This window comes from Anabrus simplex, chromosome 1, assembly GCF_040414725.1.
Source record: "Anabrus simplex isolate iqAnaSimp1 chromosome 1, ASM4041472v1, whole genome shotgun sequence".
In the NCBI taxonomy this organism is placed as follows: Eukaryota; Metazoa; Arthropoda; class Insecta; order Orthoptera; family Tettigoniidae; genus Anabrus; species Anabrus simplex.
In genome coordinates this window covers 1420716268-1420739715 of record NC_090265.1, presented here as the reverse complement: position 1 = coordinate 1420739715, position 23448 = coordinate 1420716268, and the positions used below count along the sequence as shown (strand labels likewise).

The following is a 23448-nucleotide window of genomic DNA, read 5'->3' as shown; positions in this document are numbered from 1 at the left end:
TCTTCTGATGAAGGATACGAACAGAAGGGTGGCCAATAATGATTATGACAATGAAATAATTTTGGCTGAATACTTCAAAATACTACTTAATAGTGGTGAACCAGAAGATTATTTAGAATTTGATCTGTATCCCAGAAATAAAACACCTCTAGAAAAGATCATACCACCAGTTTATGATGAAGTGCATGCAGCTATTGATTCACTTAAAAATGTTAAATCAGCGCGAGAGAATCAACTAGTAGCGGAACTTTGGAAGAATGAAAATGCACAGACTGTTCGGAATTCACATACCGGGAAACATCTCATTGACATATGGAATACCGAAAAATTGCCTGAAGAATGGAATGTTGCCATTATACACCCACTACACAAAAAAATCAATAGATCAGATCCTAGTAATTATCGGGTAATTTCTTTGCTGGATATCACTTATAAGATTTTTTTTCTAAGATTTTATAATCTAGAATTCATGAACAACTTGACAGCGAATTTGGTGAATATCAGGGTGGTTTTGTCCAGATCAAATTATCAGTCTCAAATGGATTATAAAATATCAAAGGAATAGGAGCAAAAATTTAGTAATCACTTTTGTTGATTTCCAAAAAGCTTATTGTGATGTTTTTTATTGTGAATCATTATTGCATATCCTTACTGAATTTGGTTTACATCAGAAACTTGTTAACCTTATTGCAGTCACTTTTAGAAATATAAAATCTAGAGTTAGGTTCAGAAATGTAATCTCTGAGCCATTTGAGAATCATACTGGTCTTCAACAGGGAGATAGATTATCCTCGTTGTTGTTTAATCATGTGCTGGAAAGAATTATGCCTGAATGGAATAAGATATGTCCACTGACTGTTAAGATTAGAAGAAATATTCAACTAAATGGTCTCGCATTTGCTGATGATATAGTATTGAAGAAGCTAAATTTCAAGTAGAAGAATTGGAACGATTAGCAGCGAAGGTTGGGTTGAAAATTTCTTTTGAGAAAACAGAAATTATGCCATCTTTTCAAGTTGACACTTCACATATTATGTTAAATAATACTCAGAAAATAAAGGTTGTAGACTAATTTAAATATCTTGGTAAGATTATAACTTGGAATGCTAACGAAAAAGCATCCATAGATAGTAGAACTCAAAATTGAGACGAGCACAACAAATTACCTGGCTGAATTATAAGAAATAGTCTCTTTAGATTAATGCTAAATTTCGACATTATTACTCCGTCGTTAATCCAGAAGTAACATATGCAAGTGAAACATTATTTAAAGTGAATACCCAATCAACAACAGACAAACTGCAGAAAATTGATAGAAGAATTCTTTGAACAGTTATTAATAAAAAACACCAGATTGATGGCCAGTGGAAACTTTTGCCAAATTCGGTACGGTACTTTACAAGGAAAGTGAATCGATCATTGACACAATGCAAAAATGGACGATTGCTTTCTTTGGACACATATACCGCTCACCAAATACTAGACTCTTGAAACACCTTTTTTATTTCTTTTGGATAGTAAAACAAAAAACACATGGTTTAAATAAATACAAATGGATTTAGATGAATTGAAAATGACCAAAGATCAAATTTAAAATAGAGAATAAAAACGGATTCTAAATAACAAGTACACAAGAGTATCACTAAAATGTAAGCAGTATGTTGTCAAGTGTTAAAAGCTGAACTTATTCTTTGAAGACTTTGTTGTATAAGGTTCAATTTTGGTGCTCCAATGTGGGCATAAACAGTATAAATAAATAATAAAACAACATTGTGAAAAATGTATGGAAATAAATGGGAAAAATTTTGAGCAGCTCCTTTATGTTGTAAGTTTTCAACAATTTAAATAATAGTGAAATTAATTCAATTAGTGTTGTTTCTTGGTTTTATAATTGTCATTTTTCAATTTCTTGGTCAAGTGACTTTTGGGACATCCGGTATACCTGTAAGTTTACCAAACGATTGTGTACAGTGCAGTTAGAACATATTTCTGTTGAAATGAATTTAAACTACTTCTAAAAAATGGTACAATATCTTATTACAAATATACAGTGCCTCATTGCTCCTATGTATGTGCTCTAATAGTTTATGAGCTTAAAAATGGTTAATTCAAATTTTCCCTAAAGAACTTTGATTTGCAAGAAATATTGCCCATATATTAAGTGTACTTTTTCCTTTTCTTTCCCTGTTTCATATATTATTCTCCTAATGTCAAGGTTATTGAACTTCTCTTTAATAATATACTATTATTCTGTACACACATTTACTGCCTTGGATTGTGATAAACTAATGCTTCATTTTACAGAAATCTACATCAAAAGGATCTGGACACCAGAAAACAGACAGAGTCGAACAGATAAAGGCATGGGATTTCCATCAATGGAAGGTGCTCTAATGACAATTTGCTTTCTCCTATTTGCAGTATTTCTGGTGAAACTAGTACAAGTAAGAGAGAACATATGCAATATTCTTATTGTTTAATCAAAGTTATTTTCTGTAATCATCATCATTGCCATCCAGGCTTTTCTGCCTGAAGGCAGTTCTTTTCATGGAATAAACTTTCTTCTCCATCTATCCATCCCAGTGCCTTTCATTTCACTGCAGTTCTTTCACTTGTTGTTGTCCAGCATTTAATATCTTCCTCTTCCTCTTTTACCATTTTTCATTCCTTCTATTCCATTTTTCTGCAAGTATTCCCTTTCAAACAACACCCAATCCAATTAATTTTTCTCTTTCTAATCATTTGAATCATGGACCATTTACTCCAACTCTTCACATAACTTCTTCATTGCTTGCCCTGTTTTCCCATTTCACTCCCTCCCAAGTCTCTGCACCATATAATACAGCACTCCAGACTTAACACTTCACAAAACCTCTTTCTCAAATTTTAATTCAACAGCCTGCAGAGTATTTCCCTCTTCCTACTGACACCTTTCTTTGCCATTGCAATCCTTTTATTCATTTTTATTGTACAGTGCATGCATTCACTAATCTTTAAGGGCCTAATTTTTTGGTGAAATAAAACTGTTGATTTCGATGTTAAAACTAACGCTATTTCGGTAGGTATTTTGTGAAATATACTGTTATACTGATTGATGCTTCTTGTGAAATCCTCTATATAATATAAGAGATAATATAATCATGTTATTAAATCTTATAACAACCAAATATACAAATGTTATAGAAACAAATACATAAATCACTGATACCTCAAAATAAAGTTAGGTAATCTGCCCTGTAATGTGAATTTATACATAGCTACATATTTTTACATGTTGTATTACTTGTCTCCAAAGTACAGACTAAGCATGATTTCAACATTATCAGCATGCAGAGTTGTATGACAGTCAGAAAGTATCTTTGTGTAAGCAGAGAAGCCTCTCTCGCTGTCCACATTAGACATCGGAAACCATAATGCTTGCAAACATTTGAATGCAAATTCACTGTGGTCTTTTATCAAGCCTCCTAAAACTTCTTTAACAAGGTCTTCTTTCCTCTCCTCACCCAGATGTGCTTTTGCAGCATTTTGCAAAGCCATATAGCCCTGGAAGAAACTGTTTGTGAATATGTTAGCAAGAATAGGAATGCTCTTCACACTGTCCATGAGAGTCAAGTTTACTTCATTGCTGAGCATATTCGGAAGATAAAATAGTGCCGCAGTGGCTTGAAATATTTCCCTTGCTGGATCCTGTTTGATCATTTTTTTTTCAGCTTTTCTATGCATTTTCTCGCCAAATTCTTGTTTTTTCTCTCTTCTCTATCTTTTCTTTCTCCTGAAAGCTGGTTCAGGGCAATAGTTGTCTCTTCTTCTAAAACTAACTTTTTGACTAAATCAAACCCTCCAACTATAATGTCTAGTTTAGGGGGGCTCAAACTCTCCAACTATAATGTCTAGTTTAGGGGGGGAGTTTGTGGGCAACAGTTGTCTCTTCTTCTAAAACTAACATTTTGACTAAATCAAACCCTCCAACTATAATGTCTAGTTTAGTGGGGGAGTTTGTGGGTAGTTGGATAGTGTGATCCTTCTAGCACTGTTACAAACTGAGATACAGAGGTCCAGTGTTCCTTAGCACAGGTAGCTTCACACAATATAGCCTTCTGCTCATTGCTGGTTAGAGCCTTGAAATATCTTACAGCGTCACTGACATCATCTAACTTTTTAAGGTACTCAATCGGATCACAGAGATATTCTTGTATATAGACAGCTGAATCGAGCCAGGATCCCCTGTGGGTTAATATGATGAGCATCGGGAAAAGTTTGACTGTCTTCTCACCGCGATTGTGTTTCACCCGAAGGAATTTCAAATATCTATGCTTGCACTTCTGGGTATTTTTCAATACTTTCTTAGTCATACTTACACACTTACTCAGACTTGTGAAGTAGCTGGGCACAAGCTTGATTATGATATCTAGTCTGAAGGTCCAGCACTGCACATGACCATCTGAAATTAAACCTTTCAGAGTATGCACACACTTTGTCATATATGGAACACTGTCAGAGGATATGCCGACAACATCACTGTAGTCTACAGAGTACTTCACAATTGCATTGTTTATAGATTGACAACATTCTTACAAATCCACATTCTCCAAAATTTTCACTGAGCCATCATATAACTTTGAAGAAGGAAGAATATGGAACAGAATTATGAAAATTGCTTCCCCTTTCCGATTGGTAGTTTCATCACAGTGAATTATCTGTTTTCTATTTCTCACAGCTTCTTTCACTTCCTCTTCATATTCTGCTTTAACAAGTTGGATGTAATTTTGGCAGCAAGTATTTGCCTGTGGAAGATCACCAGCACCTGTAGAAAAAAGTATAGAAATGAATACAGGAATACCATTAATACTATAACACTGGTACTAATGTCTTAGTTTTATGTACACTGACAACTTGTACGGTTTTCAGAGATACCGAGGTGCCAAAATTTTGTCCCGCGGAAGTTCTCTTACGTGCCGGTGAATCTATCGAGATGGGTCCATCGTAGTCGAGCACCTTCAAATAACCCGGCCGGGGTTGAGTAGCTCAGACGGTTAAGGCACTGGCTCTCTGAACCCAAGTTGGCAGGTTCGATCCTGGCTCAGTCCAGTATCATTTGAAAATGCTCATATACGTCAGCCCCGTGTCAGTAGATTTACCGATACGTAAAAGAACTCCAACATCTTTGGGTTTCCGAAAACCATAGAAGTAGTCAGTGGGACGTAAAAACAATAAAATTATTACTACTCAACCCGGTGATTTATTTACAACAGGCCTACAAATATGGTCATATTTTACAATAAAGACAGAATTATCTTTCTTACCTTTTATATACTTGTTCATCCACTCCCTCATGCCAGGATTATCCAATTTCTCAAGAGGAATGTTAGCTTGCATGAATGATTTCGTTGTGTCTACTACAAATTTCTCTCTATCACCTTTCAACTTCTTTGTAATGTGTAGAGTATCTTTGATTGTTATTTGCTGCTTAGAATTGTGTTCATTTGCTTCATTCTTCTTCTTTTTATGTGTTTCTGATTCCCTGCAGTGTTTATCACACGTGTCCTTTCGTTTCCACTTAATACAAGCATTACAGTATTTACACATTAGTATTTTTTTTTTCAGCATCAAATACATAGAACTCCTCACTGTTGTATTCCTCGGCCCACAAAAAAGCTGTTCTGACTTTAGTATTCAGCATTTTTATAATTAAATGCTGGACATTTGCCGATTAAGTTTCATCAGTAGCAAACTCGCACTGCCAAAGAATATAATGCACACTGCTGTATTTGAAGACCGGTCTTGCTACATGATCATTGTTGCTACGACCATAACGCCATTTGCTGTAATCGATATCAGATACCGATTTTTATCGATTGTATTAAAGATCCAAATAATTAATGAAAACAAAAATTCCACCTAATCGATACTTTCTCTTTTATTTAGCTTTAGGCTATTTAAACAGACATTAAAATTAAATTCAGAACATGTTTTGAATGCTTTACATTGATCATCAGCTGTTTACAATAAGCATAGGTAAAAATAGCTAAGAACAATCTCACAATTTACTTTAAAACCTTAAAAACAAGTGTTAGTCGTGTGCATGTGGGTGGGTGGGGGTTGGGAGTGGAGGTTGCATTGAAGGCGATTGTTAAGTGGACTATAACTTATTATTAAAAACTTAATATTAAAAACACTGATTGGGCTAAAAATTATAGTTTCACTATGAGTCTTGTGAGTTTATCTATAAAATCATTGATCGTGGAAACTTGTAGATCCTTTGATGAAGTATTTCTGTAGAACAGTTTGTAAAATGTTTGTCTTCTTAAGATGGCATCCGGTTGTTTTCACGTCTCTTGTCACTTGTTAGGTGGAGAGGTGTGGCTTGTTTTGATGAAAGAGGTTTACTATTTGATGTTTAAGAGACTTGTTAAAAATGGATCGTCTGTATCACGACCTGTAACCGGCAGAAAAAGGTTGCGTCAATAACTCAAATCCTCTCACGCAATATGTTCTTTCGATATAAAAGATATGTACACCAATATCCCCATAGAGAAGACTATTAAAATCATAAAAACCAACCTACTAGAACACAAAAGGATAAGCATACCCGAAATAGAAGAGTTTATGGTAATCCTTAAATTTGTACTTAGTCAGAACTATTTTTCATTTAACAGCAAGATTTATCAGCAAGATAGCCTCCCCATGGGCGCTCCAGCCTCAGGCATTCTAGCAAACATATATGTAGATTACCTGGAACATTCCTATATCATAGACCGTATTAAAGGGCTTGATTTGTGGGTACGCTATGTTGATGACACCTATGCTATAATTGACAAGGATCATAATGATAGTTCCAGCATTTTGCACACGTTGAACACCTTAGATCCTAATATACAGTTCACTGTTGAAGAAGAAAATAATGATTCGATCAATTTTCTAGACGTTACCACAACTAAAAAAGACAACCAATTTCACTTTGGAATTTATAGAAAACCTACATTCACCCCAACTACGATTCACAACAACTCTCTACACCCCGATTCACAGAAAAAATCAGCGTACCACAGCTTTATCAATAGAGCTTTTGAAATCCCGTTAAATAACAAAGAGAGAAATAAAGAACTAGCCTTTATACAACAGCAGGCCCTCATTAACGGTTTTAATTTAAAAACCATCAACGGATTAATTGCTAAACGCAAACACCAATTGCAAACAAGCTTAATAAAACAGTCAGAGCAAACAAAAAAGTACTTGAGGTTTACCTTCAACAACCCCAACATCTACGCAATTACTAATCTATTTAAGAAGCATGATATCAAAATAGCGTTCTCAACGAACAACAACATGAGACACAAGTTTTTTAACCATAATATGGTCAATAGGAATAGTAAAGAGCGCTTCCAGGATTCAGGTATTTACAAACTGATATGCAATCAGTGCAAGGCCACATACATAAGGCAATCAGGACGCAATTTCACAATAAGGTACTTAGAACACATCAATGCAGAGAAACACAGAAGGTTCTCTGCAATGGGAGCACACATGAGTGAAACAGGCCATAAATTTACAGACATTAAACAAGACCTCGTAATTCTCAACAGACTGAACAAGGGAAGATTAATGAACAATCTAGAAAGCATTCACATATTCTTAGACAAGTCATTTAATAGGGACAAGAACTTGAATGAAATAAACCAGCAGAGAAACCCCTTATTCGAATGCATATTGAGATACATGGAGTCACTACGAAGGAAACAAATACACCCAACGAACACACCAAGTAATCACGAGGCCGATACGTCACAGGCAGAAGCCACCTCCCTGCCCGATACAGTAAATGACGACACGTCCTCGCTCCCCCTCCCTCCTAACCAGGTTAGCTCACAGACCACAGTACACCGCTACAATACAAGATCGAAGGCAGCTGGATTAAACCCACTCCCGTAGCACGGGAAGTAAATGTAAACACACAAGACAAGGGTAAGTTTATATCTCTATACTTTCTAACACCAATAGCCTTATTAATCGTCACGTTTTCAGACAATCAAACTTATTGACGCAACCTTTTTCTGCCGGTTACAGGTCGTGATACAGACGATCCATTTTTAACAAGTCTCTTAAGCATCAAATAGTAAACCTCTTTCATCAAAACAAGCCACACCTCTCCACCTAACAAGTGACAAGAGACGTGAAAACAACTGGATGCCGTCTTAAGAAGACAAACTTTTTACAAACTGTTCTACAGAAATACTTCATCAAAGGATCTACAAGTTTCCACAATCAATGATTTTATAGATAAACTCACAAGACTCATAGTGAAACTATAAGTTTTAGCCCAATCAGTGTTTTTAATATTAAGTTTTTAATAATAAGTTATAGTCCACCTAACAATCGCCTTCAATGCAACCTCCCCTCCCAACGCCCCCCCTCCCCATCCACCCACATGCGCACGACTAACACTTGTTTTTAAGGTTTTAAAGTAAATTGTGAGATCGTTCTTAGCTATTTTTACTTATGCTTATTGTAAACAGCTGATGATGAATGCAAAGCATTCGAAACATGTTCTGAATTTAATTTTAATGTCTGCTTAAATAGCCTAAGGCTAAATAAAAGAGAAAGTATCGATTAGGTGGAATTTTTGTTTTCATTAATTACTTACTTACTTGTCCGGTGCTACAGCCCTGTGTGAGCCTTGGCCTCTTCTACGATAGTCTGCCATCTACTTCGATCCTGAGCGGCTGGTCTCCATGGGCGGATGTTCATTGCCCTTAAGTCAGCTTCAACTTCATCGCTCCATCTATTACGGGGCCTTCCTTGTCGCCGTCTTTTGTCTACTCGGGATTTAACTCCTTTTCTTGGCATTTGATCTTCCTCCATTCTTTCCACATGGCCAAGCCATCGCAATGTCTGTGCCTTAATAAATCTAACTATATCCTCCTGGTCTAATATGTTTTGTATTTCAGCATTCGTCCTTATCCTCCAACCATTCTGGTCTTGAATTGGGCCATATATTCGTCTAATAATCTTTCTTTCAAATATCTTTAATTTATTTGCGTCATCAACTAAAAGGTTCCAGGCTTCTGAGCCATATGTCACTACAGGTCTACTAAGGGTCTTATATATTTTGAATTTTGTAAGTTTAGACAATAGACGAGATTTAAATAATATAAGATTAGCATAATAGGCCCTGTTTCCAGCTATTATTCTACGATGTATCTCCTCACTTATTCTATTATTATTTGTCAACATGGTTCCCAAATACTCAAAACTTCGTACATTCTCAAAATTATGGCCGTTTATTGTCAGATTATCTTGACTTCTTCTGCCCTCTATAACAGTCACATGCATATACTTAGATTTACTGTCATTCACCTCCAATCCCATCCGTTTTCCTGCTTCCTCCATTTCAAGAAACATTTCCTTCAAATATCTATCATTCCTGGCCATTAACACTACATCATCTGCATATGCACAAATTTGTTTAGATTTATATACAATATTTCCTGTATCCATTATTTTTTCAAGGACTTGGTTAATTGCCAGATTAAACAAAGTAGCTGAGAGTGCATCACCTTGTATGACTCCTGTATTAAGAGCAAACTCATTTCCAATCCTTCCATCCACCATCACCTTTGCCCTTACTTCTCCTAAAGTGATTCTGAACATCCTAATCAGTTTCTGTGGTATTCCTATTGTCTCCATGTATTCATATAGCTTATCCTTGTATATACTGTCAAATGCTTGTCTAAAATCTACAAACAACATATGTAGATCTATATTATGCTCATAGCATTTTTCCATCGTTTGACGTACCACGAATATTTGATCTACTGTGCTCCTATTTCGCCTGAAGCCACACTGTACTTCATCCAATCTTTCTTCAGCATATGGAGTCAGATATTGTAATAGGATATTTGAAAATACTTTATAGATGATATTCAGTAGTGTGATTCCCCTATAATTAGTGCATTCATACTTATTTCCCTTCTTATATATTGGGAAAATTATTCCTGTATTCCACTCATCAGGTATCCGTTCTTCCTCCCAAATCTTAATAATCAGTTCATGTATCTCTCCTAGCATTTCTTTGCTACTATTTTTAATCAGTTCACTTGTTATTCCGTCTTCTCCTGCTGCTTTATGGTTATTTAATTTTGCAATAGCATTTTCTACATCTTTCAATGTGGGGGCATTTATCCATTGTTCTGGTCCATTCTGCTCCATATGCCGTTCACTTTCTTCCACATCTTCTCTTTCCTTGTTAAGGAGCTCTCGGAAATATTTGGTCCATCTTTCACTTATTTCCTCTTCATTCTGTAATAGCTTACCTTCTTTATTCTTACAGCCATTCAATCTTGGCTTATACCCTTTCCTGAAATAATTAATTTCATTATAGAATTCCTTTGTCCTCTTCTGTAACCTTTGTGTCTCTATACTCTCCAGTTTCTTCTTAATCATCTCTCTTTTCTTCTTCTTACAGACGTTATTAACTTCACGTCTGCATTTCTCATAATTTTCCCTATTTGACCTTGTATCTCTCTGTAACATTTTTGCTCTTGCTGCATTCTTCTTTCCAATCGCTTCCTCACACTCCATATCGAACCAAATATTTCTTTTCTTTTTGGCTATACCCAGTGTTTTTTGTGCCGCATTTTGTATGCACTTTTGAACTTTTGCCCACCTTTCCTTTATTCCAGAAACTTGTCCAATCGTCTGTAAAGTATTATTCATTTTTGACTGGAATTCTTGTTTTCCTTCTGGTTGTTGTAGTTTTTCCAAATTCCATTTCTTTCTTTCCATAGGTTGTCTCCTCTGTCCTATTGCCAATTTTTGCCTCACTATTGCTTTTACTAAATAATGATCAGAATCACAGTTTGGCCCTCTGCATGTCCTTACGTCAATAATTGATGCTGCATGCCTCGTTGTCACTAGTACATGATCTATTTGATTTACCACATTGTTTCCTGGCATCTTCCACGTTCCTTTATGTATTTTCTTATGATCAAAGCAGGTGCTTTTAATTATAAGACCACTCGTAGTTGCAAACTGTCCCAAGTAAAAACCATTCTCATTTGATTCATCATGTAGTGTATATTTCCCGGCTATTGGTCTCATACACTCTTCCTTTCCCACTTTGGCATTAAAATCTCCTAAAATAATAGTCATATCATATCTTGGTCCCTCTTCAACGGTTTGTACTAACTCATCATAAAATTGTTCCTTCCTTTCCTCATCTGCATCTTCAATTGGTGCATGTGCTGATATAACAGTTATGTTCCTAAACTTCCCCTTAATCCGAAGCTTACATATTCTATCTGAGATCGGTTCAAATTCTATTACACTCTTCTTCAATTTCCCATATACTATAAATCCCGTACAGAACTGTCCTGTTCTTTCTTCCGGCCCACTGTAATAGAGGTTATAATCTTTCTTTTCAATACATCCTTGCCCTTTCCATCTTATTTCCTGAATCGCTACTAAGTCGTATCCAAATCTTTTTGTTTCATTTACAATTTCTTGCATTTTTCCCGGTTTCAACATTGTTCTTACATTCCATGTCGCCATGTTTATATCCGCTTTCCTTACTCGTGTCCTTTTCCTAAGCTTTTGTTGTCTTTGATTTCCATCCGGTTTTCTCGTAGAAGTCTTAGTTTAATACTTGCAAGTCTTAGATAATATGGACTTGAAATAGTTTAATTCCAACATGTTTTTAAATCATCAATATGTTTTTAAAATTTGTTTTATGTGACGTAGATAAACTTATATGTTTGCCAAATATTTCCTAGAATGTATTTCAGCTGATGATGATGCAAAGTAAGGCGTTGAAACTAGTTCTGATAAAATATATGTTGTAATTTCATCTTAACAACATTTTAATGTATTGAATAAGGTGGATACGAATTTTAATAAATTGTAGTATGACATTGACACAAGCCTGGAATGAAACATCAGGCGATGAGGAAAGTATGAATTTGGACAACACCAAAATGAAATAACAATAGTCAAGGGACAGGGAAAGGAACTACCTACATAAATCCTTAATGGCTGGCAACCAGGTATTACTTAATTGATAGCCAGTGTTCCTGTTGGAATTATTAGGATTTCTATGCATTTCCACAGCTTCCTGTATAATCCTGGACCTGTAGTGTGTAGTGTAAGTAAGAGCTTGAGCAACTTGGAACATGACATCATGACCCGATGATAGAGTGTGCTTAGCTATTGCTGATTTGTCTGGCTGGTTGAAATGAATATTACGTTCTTGTTCCTTGATACGAGTATCAATGGGCTGGCATATTTGGCCAATGTATACCTTGCTGCAAGTACAGGGAATTTTATATAGCCCAGGATGTAAAAGTGGGGACAATTTGTCCTTGGTTTTACCCAGACTGTTAGTAATTTTAGTGATGGTGCCAAACATGGTTTTTATATTGTGTTTGCAGGCTCTAGAGCCCTGCATCCCAGAGAACCTACAAGAAGAAGAAATATATAAGAAAGTAAGGAACAGTGCCGGATTAAGGTGTTTGGGGACCCAGGGCTATTTAAAAATGTGGGGCCCCTTCTTCGTAACATCACGTAAGACTAGCATACTGAAGTCGTTATAGAACTACTTCCACTTAAATTGATGAATTGGGAAGTGTTGAAACAGACTACATTTTTTCTCTATTTTACATGATAATATTTCATAATGCCAAAACATATTTTACATTTGTCTCATCATCACTATCAAATCGACATACAAAATAGAACTTACATTTTTTGCCACCACAAGGATATTTTCTATCCATTTTACAAGAATATTACAGTTGTAACTTACGAATGGTTCAATAATCAGAGGTGAACTGGAAGTTCTCTTCCTGATGCAAACATATAGTATAGCATGCGCATTCCACCATGCTTCCCTTGTCCCCTCCCGCTCACTTCCTAGACCTCTTTTCCCCCCTTCCCCCTCTGCCCGTACTCGGAAGCTGCCAGATTTAAATTTTCGGCAACAGTAACCTTTACAATAATTACAGTGCGTAAGTAGCGAGGATTTGTGTCTCCGGGCGGTAATTGATTCTAGCAGTGATGAAATACTAACGCGGACAGCTGATAAGAAGGAAGGAAGGAAGGAAGGAAGGGAGGAAGGAAGGAAGGAAGGAAGGAAGGAAGGAAGGAAGGAAGAGTGCGTGTTCGATATTTTGAGAGCGTAAATATTCATATATATGCACGGAGGTGAAGCAGCAGGCCTTTTTATACAATTTTAGGTTTGGTCAAGGGCCAGGGCCCCTTGGTACGTGGGGCCCGGGGCTGCAGCCCCTTTAGCCCCCCCCTTAATCCGGCCCTGGTAAGGAATACCACTAAAAATAATTAATACACAAATCACTCAACTTGTTAAGAGCTCAACATTTCCAGAACACTTGCAGATGACATTACTAAATAGAGCATATGATGACCTTACTAAATTCAGACCTGGTATCTCGAGTTATTTGTGGCCTTCCCGAAGTATACAAGAATGACACACCACTAAGACCAATCATGAGTGACATTGGTTCTGCGACACATGAGTTAGCCCACTATATTTCATCACTGTTACAGCCAGAAACAGGGAAGACAGAACATCACATTAAAGATTCAAAACACTGCTGCTCAGCCCGAAAGCTTACAGATTACGAAGTGTCATGTGGTCAGCACGACGGATTCTGTCAGCCGTTATTCTTGACTTTATAGACTGGGCCCGCTATCTCACCATCAGATAGCTCCTCAATTGTAATCACGTAGGCTGAGTGGACCTCGAACCAACCCTCAGATGCAGGTAAAAATCCCTGACCTGGCTGGGAATCAAACCCCGGGGCCTCCAGGTAAGAGGCAGGCATGCTACTCCTACACTGCGGAGCTGGCTCAATTTGGCAGCAGTTTGTTTAAAATCTACTTACTTCTACTACAAAGGGGATTATCATAAACAGAGAGAAGGAGCAGCAACAGGGTCACTTCTGTCACCAGTGGCTGCAAACATTTTTATGGAGAACGTTGAGTCTGCTGCCTTAACAACAGTGCCACTGAATCCTCAGTGCTTCTATGGTCAACATAGATGACGCATTTTAAGTCTGGCTACATAGAAGAGAAACTTTAAATGAATTTTGGACCATCTAAATTCTACTAACAGGAAGATCAAGTTCACAATGGAAATAGAAAATGAAGGTAAATGACCTTTTCTTGATGTACTAATGTACAAGAAGAATGATGGCATACTAGGCCATGCAGTGTACAAGAAACTAGATAGTTTCATAAGTCCTCACACCACCACCCCTGCCAAAAAGCAGCTCTCCTTCGAACGTTATTTACTAGGGTGAGTGCATTAAGAGACAACATCCATAAAGAAAAAATGGCTATACATCAGGAGACATGCACAAGCTGTGAAGATCAACGAGCCTAACAGGGATAGCACAAACCAGGACTACAGAAAAGAGAAAAAGGTATTCCTTCCTTATGTGGCAGGTATCACTGACAGAATAGGGTGCATTCTTAGGAAATACAATATAATTCCAGTTTTTACCACAGACCGGAAACTCAAATGGATTATAAAATCCTTGTTTTGACTAGTCAAAGAAACTCCACCTCTTGAAACACTGGTGTCTATGAAGTTCCATGTGATTGTGATCGTTCATATATTGGCATAAGAGTAAGGCTTGTTAGCATCAGGGTGAAAGAACACATTAGGTCAGTCAAGAATGCCACTCTTTCATCCTCCACAAAAAATGCTATAAACCAGTCTGCCATAGCAGAACACTTCTACAGTACAGATCATCAAATCCTCTTTGACCAGGCAAGGGTCATCACACCTGTAAAAGATTTCTATACTCAGCTTGTGAGAGCTGTGCCCAAATAACTTCAACAGGGAAGATGGCTTCAAGTTGTCAACTCTTTCTTTTTTTACAATTTGCTTTATGTCGCACCGACACAGATAGGTCTTATGGCAATGATGGGATAGGAAAGGGCTAGGAATGGGAAGGAAGTGGCCATGGCCTTAATTAAGGTACAGTTCCAGCATTTGCCTGATGAGAAAATGGGAAACCACAGAAAATCATCTTCACGGCTGCCGACAGTGGGGTTTGAACCCACCATCTCCCGGATACAAGCACACAGCTGCGCGCCCCTAACCGCATGGCCAACTTGCTTGGTCTTCAAGTTATCAAATACATGGAGACCTGTACTCCAGAAACACATGCATAACACCGCCATGGCACGGTATGACCACTCCAGAAACTGTTGGCAGAGGGCAGTGAATCAGTAACTTCCTTCCCAACCACCACAGCACAGCTCAACAATCCCTGAATCCATTTAGTAGGGGTTTGTAGATGATATGGTCATGACTTCCACGTTCTTTGAAGAATTTCTATGCTCACTGTTGAAAGCAGACCTTCACATGCCCTGATGGGCCAATGTAATTTGCTAGAGATCTCAGCTTTTTTTGTCTCATGAAATATAAGTGGCTTGAATCCAGTTATCATATTTATTTATTTTAATAAAATGAGCCAAAAAACCTATGTGCATTAAAGGTTACAGATCTCTTCATATGGTTATGATGGTATTTAGAGGTTGTAGTAAATATGTAAAGGAGAGAGCATATTAAGTCACTAGTAAGACCCCATTGAGAGTAGGGTTCTTGTGTATTGGATCTAAACCAGAATTATCTTATTTGAGAACTAGAAATGATCCAAAGAAAATCAGAATTATTAGTTCTGGGTGATTTCCAACAAAAGAGTTCTGTTACAAAAATGTTGCAAACTTTTTTTACTGGGAATACTTTGAGTAAGGAAGACTTAGGGATCGGAATAATTACCAAGGGAGATGCTGGATAAATTTCTAACTTCTTTCAAATCATTTAATAAAGTACCGGGTAAACAACTGATACAGAACGTACCTTCTGGGTGATGGTCCTAGATGCAGATCAGCAGTTATTGAAAATTATTGTAGTTAGGGTGTTAAGGCATATCTTCAGGGTGGGCAAAAATTTATTTTCCCAAACAGTTCCTTACATTTAATTATATATTCATTTACAGAAATCATTCAAAACAGAGGTCCTGTTTCTCAATACACAATTGACAACATTTAGACTCTGATTCACAGATGGCAAAAACGTAACTCACGATTTTTATCAGTTTTCACGAATGACTGTTTTAAAGTCCTAGAGTAATTGCCTCTTGTAATATCTGAAGATACTGATTGCTGGTAATTGTTCCATTAAAAAAAGAATGGTCCTATGACACCTCTTCACCAAATGCCAGCCCAAACACACCAAAAATATTCAATTCTTTTGAGATATTTTCATATGGATTTCACTATCCAAGTAAACACAACTGTGCTAGTTCACTCAGCCATTTAACTTAAATTTGGCTTAATCAGTCACTAGGGTTGTTTTTTCAATGTCAATATCAGCTTCATGTTGGATAAGAAACCATTCGCAGAACTCAAAATAATGTTTTACATCTTCATGTAGTGCTTACAGAATATTTGGTCAATAAGATCTCAGTTTCAGGTCATGTAAAAGGCTACTAAAGTAATGCAATCGATGCCCTGTTCGAGAGACCTCTTCCTGGTGGACTTAGATGGACTACTGAAACAACTCGAGCAATGAGCTCAGCATTTTCTTCCATTCTAACAGTTTATTGTCTTTTGTCCATGATAGATCCAAAATAATATGCATCGCTCAAATAGTTTGAAGTTTCTAAGTGCTTGGTATAATGGCAGTTGAAAATCAGGAAATTTTCTCTCAAAGTCTGCTGTCACTAATGTTGTGTTCTTACTGTGCTAACACAAACATTGTAGCACATAACTACATTGTTCTGAGGCTTATTTGCAACTCATTGCAAAAAACTAGCTGTTGCTATGTACAGACGCAACCCAACACAATAAACACAGAACAACAATATCAAAATATGACATCATAAAACAATTGATGCCCGAAGATGATTGCCAATACACCACTTATACATGAGCTATTAGTTTGTTCTAGTTATGACATCCGTATATATGTTCAGGTATGAAACCTAAAACGAATTTTGGATAAAGCGACATTTTGCCCATCTTGTATTTTTTGAAATTATAAAAATGATTATTTGCTAATTTTGCCATGTTTTAGCCATATGTTTTGATGATGATGATGATGATTCAATACCTATTCAATGCCATACAATGTTATAAAATAATTTATAACATTTTATTATTCTTAGTACCGGTTTCAATGCCGCTGTGCATCATCATCAGCCATAAAATTGGAAAACATACAAATACAAGGTTACAAACAAACAATGCATAAAGTGTACATAAATTTTACAAATTAGGCAAGACTTGATTAAAAAACATGATCCATAAACATTAACTTATAACCTAAAACTAAAAAAATAGCACCAATTGTCTTAAAACTCTGTATCTACATCCTCTTGACAAGAGTCCTTTCAGTCCAAAAGCGTTGAATAAGATACGAGCGGATTAAATTGAACCGAGCTCACTATTTTAAAAGTCGAAGAGCATATTTCCTTGTTTCGTAAGAAATATTTGTACAAAAGATTCTTTCTTGCTGAACATCCACAGAGTCCTGAAGTAACAGGTGCAAATATTAAGAAAACATATTAATGCTATTGGTTAAAAAAGTATGTCGTTGAAATAACGTAACCAGTCGTAAGATGTAACAACTTTTAGAACTAAATCCTGCCAATACAGTTACTAAACTTGTCATTGAGTCAGAGATGGCTATTAGTAAAATGCCGCATGACCTCCAAGAGGAGATCAGATTTGATGTTAAAATCCAACTTGAAAAAAAAAAAACTTGAAAAAAACTTTTCTTTCTGAAAAAAGTATATTAGCTCATAATAATAATATTAACAATAATAATAATAATAATAATAATAATACAGAACCTTTTAAAGTAAGTAAGAAAGAAAATTCAGGACTTCAAGAAGAAAGTATCTGTTAATAACCTTATCATCACAAAAGCTGTAAGGGCAATACAACCGTAGTTATGGAAACAAAACCAAAGCCTTTTTTAATAATGATTCTTTTTCAATTATAAAGAAGGACCCTACACAACTTATTCAAAGACAGTTAAAACAAATCTTAAAAGATTCTTTCTTCCTTTTTACAGAACAAGAAAAACAAAAGTTATTATCCATGAACCCGAGTTTGCCGACAGCAAGATCACTTTGCCAAGGTCCCCATTCAACCTATTATAAATTATAGGCCCAGTCCTCTTTACAAGCTAGCACAGTTCATTCAAACATTTCTTGCTAGAAATTACAAATTTTTTTTGAACAACTCTATTAAGAACACCAGGGAATTATTTAATAGGTTGGATCATTTTGTTCTTCGTACCTATCACACTATCCACTCTTTCAATATAGTTAACATGTTCCTTAATATAAATACGAAGGAGCTTCTTCCTATCATCGAGAAGAATCTTCTTGCTAATAGTCGACTCAGTAAATTCGAAGTTCTAAATTTTATGAGCCTTCTCAGCTTGCTAATTAACAATAATTACTTTACTTTTGATAATACCATTTACAAGCAGAATGGTCTGGCAATGGGGTCACCGGCCTCTGGGATTTTGGCAGAGATTTATTCAGATTTCCTAGAAAATAATGCTATAGTCAACAATTTAACCTTCAGTAATATTCATTTCTAGGCCAGATATGTGGACGATACTTTCTTAATTCTTGATGAACGGTCCACAGATGCAAAAACTACTCTTGATAATCTTAACAGTTTAGATCAAGATATAAAGTTTACCTTAGAATCCAAGAATAATAATCATTTACATTTTTTGGACTTAACAGTTACTCGATCACTTTCTTCTTTTTCATATAATATCTATAGAAAACCTACTCAGACTGCTATCACCATCAGGAATGATTCTTCCCATCCTCAGGCCCATAAAAATGTTGCCTAGGTGTATAATAGTCTGGTTGACAGAGCCTTTAGAATACCTATGTCAAAAAAGAATTTGAATAAAGAATTAAATTTAATTCGGATGATAGCTAGAAACAATGGTTTCAAGAATGTTTTCAGTGAGAGAATCAACAACAAAATTAAGTACCGTCCTAATACCACCCTTCTGAGAAGAAAACCCACAGTTAATTTTTTTTCGACTTTCACCTTTACAAATAAAATACACAGGGTCACCAACGTTTTCAAAAAGCATAACACCAAAATTTCTTACAGAACTAATAATAGAAGTATTGACATCCTGCATAAATCCACTTCTTTAAATAGAAATAGTGTTTTTTATAGTTCTGGAGTGTACAGATTATGCTGTCATGACTGCAGCAGTTCTTATCTTGGACAAACAGGACGAAACTTTAAAATCAGATATCCAGAACATGTTAATGCCATTAGATACATAGGATTTCGGCAATGGGGCAGCATATGAATGACTTTCGGCATAATTTTACTAACATTGATCAGGATCTCACAGTTTTACAGGTTCTCAATAAAGGTACTTTACTTGACCTCACTGACAGCTGTTCCATTCACCTGGATCAATACTTTAATGTTGGTTTAAATCTCAATGATATTTCTGAGAAACCAAAAGTACTGTTTGATTTTTGATAGCATTTTTTACAATAAAACTTCCAATAGCAAATCAGTCTTTCAAAGCATATAGAAAACGTTCTCACGCCACGCCCTTTCACTGCATCGCCCGGCATAATTCCCCTCCCTCTTCCCTTCCTCCAATGCCATCACCACTAAGCCCCTCCTTCTCCTCCCCACCTTCCCTACCGCTTTCTTCCCTCAGTACCTCCCTGATTTACTTCCCCTCCTTCACCTCCAACACAGGTACATTGGTCATGGTGTCTTGTGGCTCTCAGTGTCTTCTCTAACATCTGATTACATACATCACACACGCTGCCAGAGGTGAGTGTCATATTAACGTTAATTCTTATGACAGGACCTTATTTGTTTTCAAAAAGCCTCTCGTAACTTTCTCCTCTTTCTTTATCTGATTCAGGTCCCATTTTGAACCAAGAACTTCATTTAGTACCCCGGAAACACGGCATCCGCCTCATTTTCTTGTAAAATAAGATTTTTGTTATTTAATACTCAGCAGACCAAATCCAGTGATGTTCTTTAAGTTGGATAAGACATACATTTTATTATGTAAAACAGAGTTTTAAATTCTTTTTAGTTCTAGAAGTTGTTACATCTTATGACTGGTTACGTTATTTTAACGACATACTTTTTTTTCCAATAGCATTAATATGTTTTCTTAATATTTGCACCTGTTACTTCCGGACTCTGTGGATGTTCAGCAAGAAAGAATCTTTTGTACAAATATTTCTTACAAAACAAAGAAATATGCTCTTGGACTTTTAAAATAGTGAGACATTAGTTTTTGTCCTCGGCTCAATTTAATCCGCTCATATCTTATTCAATGCTTTTAGACTCAAAGGACTCTTGTCAAGAGGATATATATACAGAGTTTTAAGACAATTGGTGCTATATTTTTAGTTTTAGGTTATAAGTGAATGTTTACGGATCATGTTTTTTAATCAAGTCTTGCCTAATTTGTAAAATTTGTGTACACTTTATGCATTGTTTTTTGTAACCTTGTCATTGTATGTTTTCCATTTTTATGGGTGATGATGATGCACACCGGCATCGAAACCGGTACTAAGAATAATAAAATGTTATAAATTATTTTATAACATTGTATGGTATTGAATAGGTGGACCTTTCTTGTTCCCATTAGATTCTCAGTTCAATACGGAATTAAACTTGATCGCGGTGGAAGATAACTCCACGAACCAGATTCAAGGTGTTGTGCTCCTCCACTTTGACGGGAATATTGCCAAAGTGGTCACACTTGAGCAACCGATCAGCTTGCACGGCAGTGCGTGTCTTGAGCAACAAACTACTGTTGCACATTTTTTCGGATCTTCCAGTTTGCCGTAGACACCTTCTATGTGCCTACTAAACAAAATAGACTTTACCAGCTTGAAGTCACTCCCATCAGTTCTGGTAGCAACCAGAAACCTAGAGAAGCTGGATCCCATTCCTTCATGCTGCGCTTGTTTCCAGAGTTGAACCCCTCAAGGAATCTAATGTTAAAGACTTCATTGGGGGACCACTTTGGGCAGGCTGAAGACATTTCGAAGCCATGTCTGAAATCATCCTCCCCGAATGCCACCTACTCCGATCAGGGGCCTCTGTAGCCGAACCAAGCGGCCAAGGCAATACCCACCTGGTCATAGTAGGTATTGCTCGGCATCTGATGTTGGACAATGCCTAATACGTGATGACTGAGGCAATGAGCACTAGGACTCCTTTCCTCCAATCACTCACAATAGCATGTACCCCATAGCATGTACAGAGTAATAAATACAGAGAAAAAAATAAAAAACAATTAATAATAATATGTCCCTGTGACATTCGGCTGTGCAGGGACCTATGTTGTCAGGCAGATACTACTGTATGGGTACATGGCGTTCCCACCCGTAGGCTTCCCAGGGTTACTAGCGGGTTTTTGAGCATAAATGCACACGTAAGAGGCCCATCTCCAAGCAGCACACACATCAAGAATTTTGAATCAGACCACAACCTAATAAAATAAATAAAGAGGGGACCGATGGCCACATGAACCTTTAGTCACCTTCTATGACAGGCAGGGATTGCCTGTGAATGTATTCAGCCCCTCCCATCCCCAGGGGGTCCAACATAATACCAAGCTGCAATTCATGTCCGCACCTAGTTCGCCGCTTTTAGCCGCCTCTTGCGACAGGCAGGGGATACCGGGGAGTGTATTCTACATCTGCATCCCCCACCCAGAGGTGGTGGTACCCTTATAGTCGCCTCTTACGACAGACAGGGGATACCCACAGGAGGTGCCATAGGTTTTAGGAATTACTTATGACTAACTAGAGTTGCTAACATTTTTTACAGCTAATAAGGAGGATTTTTCAGATTTTTCTTAGAAGAAAAGAAAGATGTTTTATTTATATGTACCCCTATATAGAAATAAGAGAATATAAAATCTATTCAACTTAATATAATAGAATAACTATTGTTAAAAATAAAACATTCTAATACATAAAGACTGGTAACTCACAAAAGAAACAATATGATTTGAACTGATGAATTGCCTTTCATTGTAATTTGCTGAATATTTTGCTTTTAGTTTAGGATTCTCTTTATTACGTTTTCATAAAATTCTTTGTAAGACACATCAAAGTTCATGCCTATCTGAAGTTTAGCTATCAATAGTTCAGGCGAGTTTTGATTCCTCCCATCAGTCTACTTGTAATTTATGTAGAAATCTGCTCAATGAAAGCTTTCGAGCCCAAGTAACCCCAAAATTTCAATTCATGACTTGAATAAATTTTACTTGCTTAGGCTGGCAGCAAAACAAAATACAATGCATGTGTGATGTTGTTCTTATGATTCTCTTTTGTTTATTGGACTTCGCATTGCATTTTACCCAGCCACTATTCGTTGTGATAAAGGATACTCGATCTATGAAGGACGATGCAAAAAGTTTTGTAGACATACTAATACTAGGGATTGAAATTTAGTAGCTAAATCCATGAAAGAAGGAATCCATAGAACTCTAATAAGTCAGGTCAACAGCATATTTCCACAACAACGATATATCTACATATGTATACATATAGTCTGGATTTACAGATGAGAATGGTACATTAAATTCTAATGTTGCATTTCGACAAAAACAAAGACAGGACTTCCGCAATACGAGGAGTCGGAGATGAGAATTAAGCATGCTAAGTGAGTAGGCAAAGGAAACTGTTGTTGTAGAAGCGGAGTTAATATACGCTTGCAAATCGGTTCAAATATGGGGCATTGGAAGAGAATATGGTTAATTGTCCCAACTTCAGTACTGCATTGACACAAGTTTGACTCTACTATCTTCATTCTAAATAAATGAGAGGGGGTATACATGTAATTTAACCGCATACAAATGAAGTTAATAATATGTCGGTGAGTATAAGAATGATATAAATGTTGATTCCCATACGGAATCTGAAATATTTGTTCCGAATGAGTAAATTTATAATACCAATATAAATGGTCCGCTATTGGACATTATAAATTTTCCAGCTAACTCATTCTTGTTTGCCAGCGTTTCGCCCCCGTGTGCCAGGCTGGGCTCATCAGTTGGTACCTAGCACACCTACCAAGACGCTGGCTAGTGCATACCGTGGAGGCCACTGCGTAGGCTAATTGTAGCCACCGGCAGTGCCAATGCACTATGAGAGACTTTGTCTCCTTATCAAAAATTGATGCCTGCTTAGCCATCAGATGATATAGATGTTGATTCCCATACGGAATCTGAAATATTTGTTCCGAATGAGTAAATTTATAATACCAATATAAATGGTCCGCTATTGGACATTATAAATTTTCCAGCTAACTCATTCTTGTTTGCCAGCGTTTCGCCCCCATGTGCCAGGCTGGGCTCATCAGTTGGTACCTAGCACA

The 23448-nt window shown here is 36.7% G+C and overlaps 1 protein-coding gene across 1 annotated transcript in view; it reads left to right on the top strand.

The window, feature by feature from the left end:
* Nucleotides 1-23448, top strand: part of LOC136879108 (uncharacterized) — a 113757-nt gene that overhangs the window by 22344 nt on the left and 67965 nt on the right. Inside the window, exon 2 of the mRNA XM_067152854.2 lies at nucleotides 2305-2444. Coding sequence (XP_067008955.2) covers nucleotides 2305-2444 — 140 coding nt within the window. The remainder of the gene's footprint in view (nucleotides 1-2304; nucleotides 2445-23448) is intronic.